The following is a 992-nucleotide window of genomic DNA, read 5'->3' as shown; positions in this document are numbered from 1 at the left end:
AGAGGTGTCTGGACGGGCTGGGCCCCTCCTACAAGGAAGCCGTGGAGGGCTTCATCCAGCAGCAGCGGCAGGAAGGGGACAGGGACGGTGGCACCTCGCTGCCTGGCCTTGGCACCCAGGTGGGGGACCCAGCTGCCCCCCGCCTGCCAGCTGCTGCCCGCACCCAGGAGCTGCTGCGGCTCTTTGAGGCCGTGGAGACGCCGACGGCGAGAGAGGAACTGCTGCAGATGCTGCGGTGAGGGGCCAATCCTGACCAGCGCTGGCACCAGGCATGGCATCACGTAGCTCTGAGCCAACGTCACCTTGTCCCCTAGGACCCACCTCATCCTGCAGACGGCCCGGACCAGGGGCTACGCCAAGGTGATGACGGGCGAGAGCTGCACCCGTGTGGCCATCAAGCTCCTCACCAACCTGGCGCTGGGGCGCGGCGCCTTCCTCGCCGTCGACACGGTGGGCAGCCTGCCGGCACCCTGTCCCTGAGCTGGGGATGGCTGTCCTCACCTGGAGGGGTGACACGATGCCGTGGGGAGGAGGGGGGGGTCTGTGGCTTGGCGGCAGCGCGGTCCCTCGGCACCCTGCGCACCCACAGGGCTTCATGGACAACCGCCACGGCGACGTGATGGTGGTGCGTCCCATGCGGGAGTACATGGCCAAGGAGATTGCCTTCTACAACCACTTCTTCAATGTCCCCACCGTCATCGTGCCACCCCTCCTCACCAAGGTAGGGGTGTCCCCTTGACCCTGCAGGGGGGATCCCGAGCTCTGCGTCCCCCCAGCGGGGACGGGACTCCCCCATCTTGCCCCTGCCCTCTCTGCTCGCTCCCCCAGCGCCGGGAGAAGCCCAGCATCCACCGCCTGATGGAGCGCTTCCTCCTGGGGCTGCAGGAGGATTTCCCCTCCACCATCAGCACTGTCTACCGGTACGGCATCCCCGGCGCGGGGGCACCCCGGGGTGAAGGGGTGGGGGGTGAACAGGGTGCACCCACTCACCC

The 992-nt window shown here is 68.3% G+C and overlaps 1 protein-coding gene across 1 annotated transcript in view; it reads left to right on the top strand.

Moving 5' to 3' along the window:
* CTU2 (cytosolic thiouridylase subunit 2) overlaps positions 1–992 on the top strand; it is a 2,503-nt gene that overhangs the window by 488 nt on the left and 1,023 nt on the right. The window contains exons 4-7 of the mRNA XM_035895191.1: positions 5–235; positions 315–450; positions 590–721; positions 829–947. Of these exons, the coding sequence (XP_035751084.1) occupies positions 5–235; positions 315–450; positions 590–721; positions 829–947 (618 nt within the window). The remainder of the gene's footprint in view (positions 1–4; positions 236–314; positions 451–589; positions 722–828; positions 948–992) is intronic.

The sequence above is a fragment of the Egretta garzetta genome, unplaced genomic scaffold, assembly GCF_000687185.1.
Source record: "Egretta garzetta isolate BGI_Z169 unplaced genomic scaffold, ASM68718v1 scaffold395, whole genome shotgun sequence".
In the NCBI taxonomy this organism is placed as follows: domain Eukaryota; kingdom Metazoa; phylum Chordata; class Aves; order Pelecaniformes; family Ardeidae; genus Egretta; species Egretta garzetta.
The sequence above is the reverse complement of the archived record's forward strand: the minus strand, read 5'-3'. Positions and strand labels throughout refer to the sequence as shown.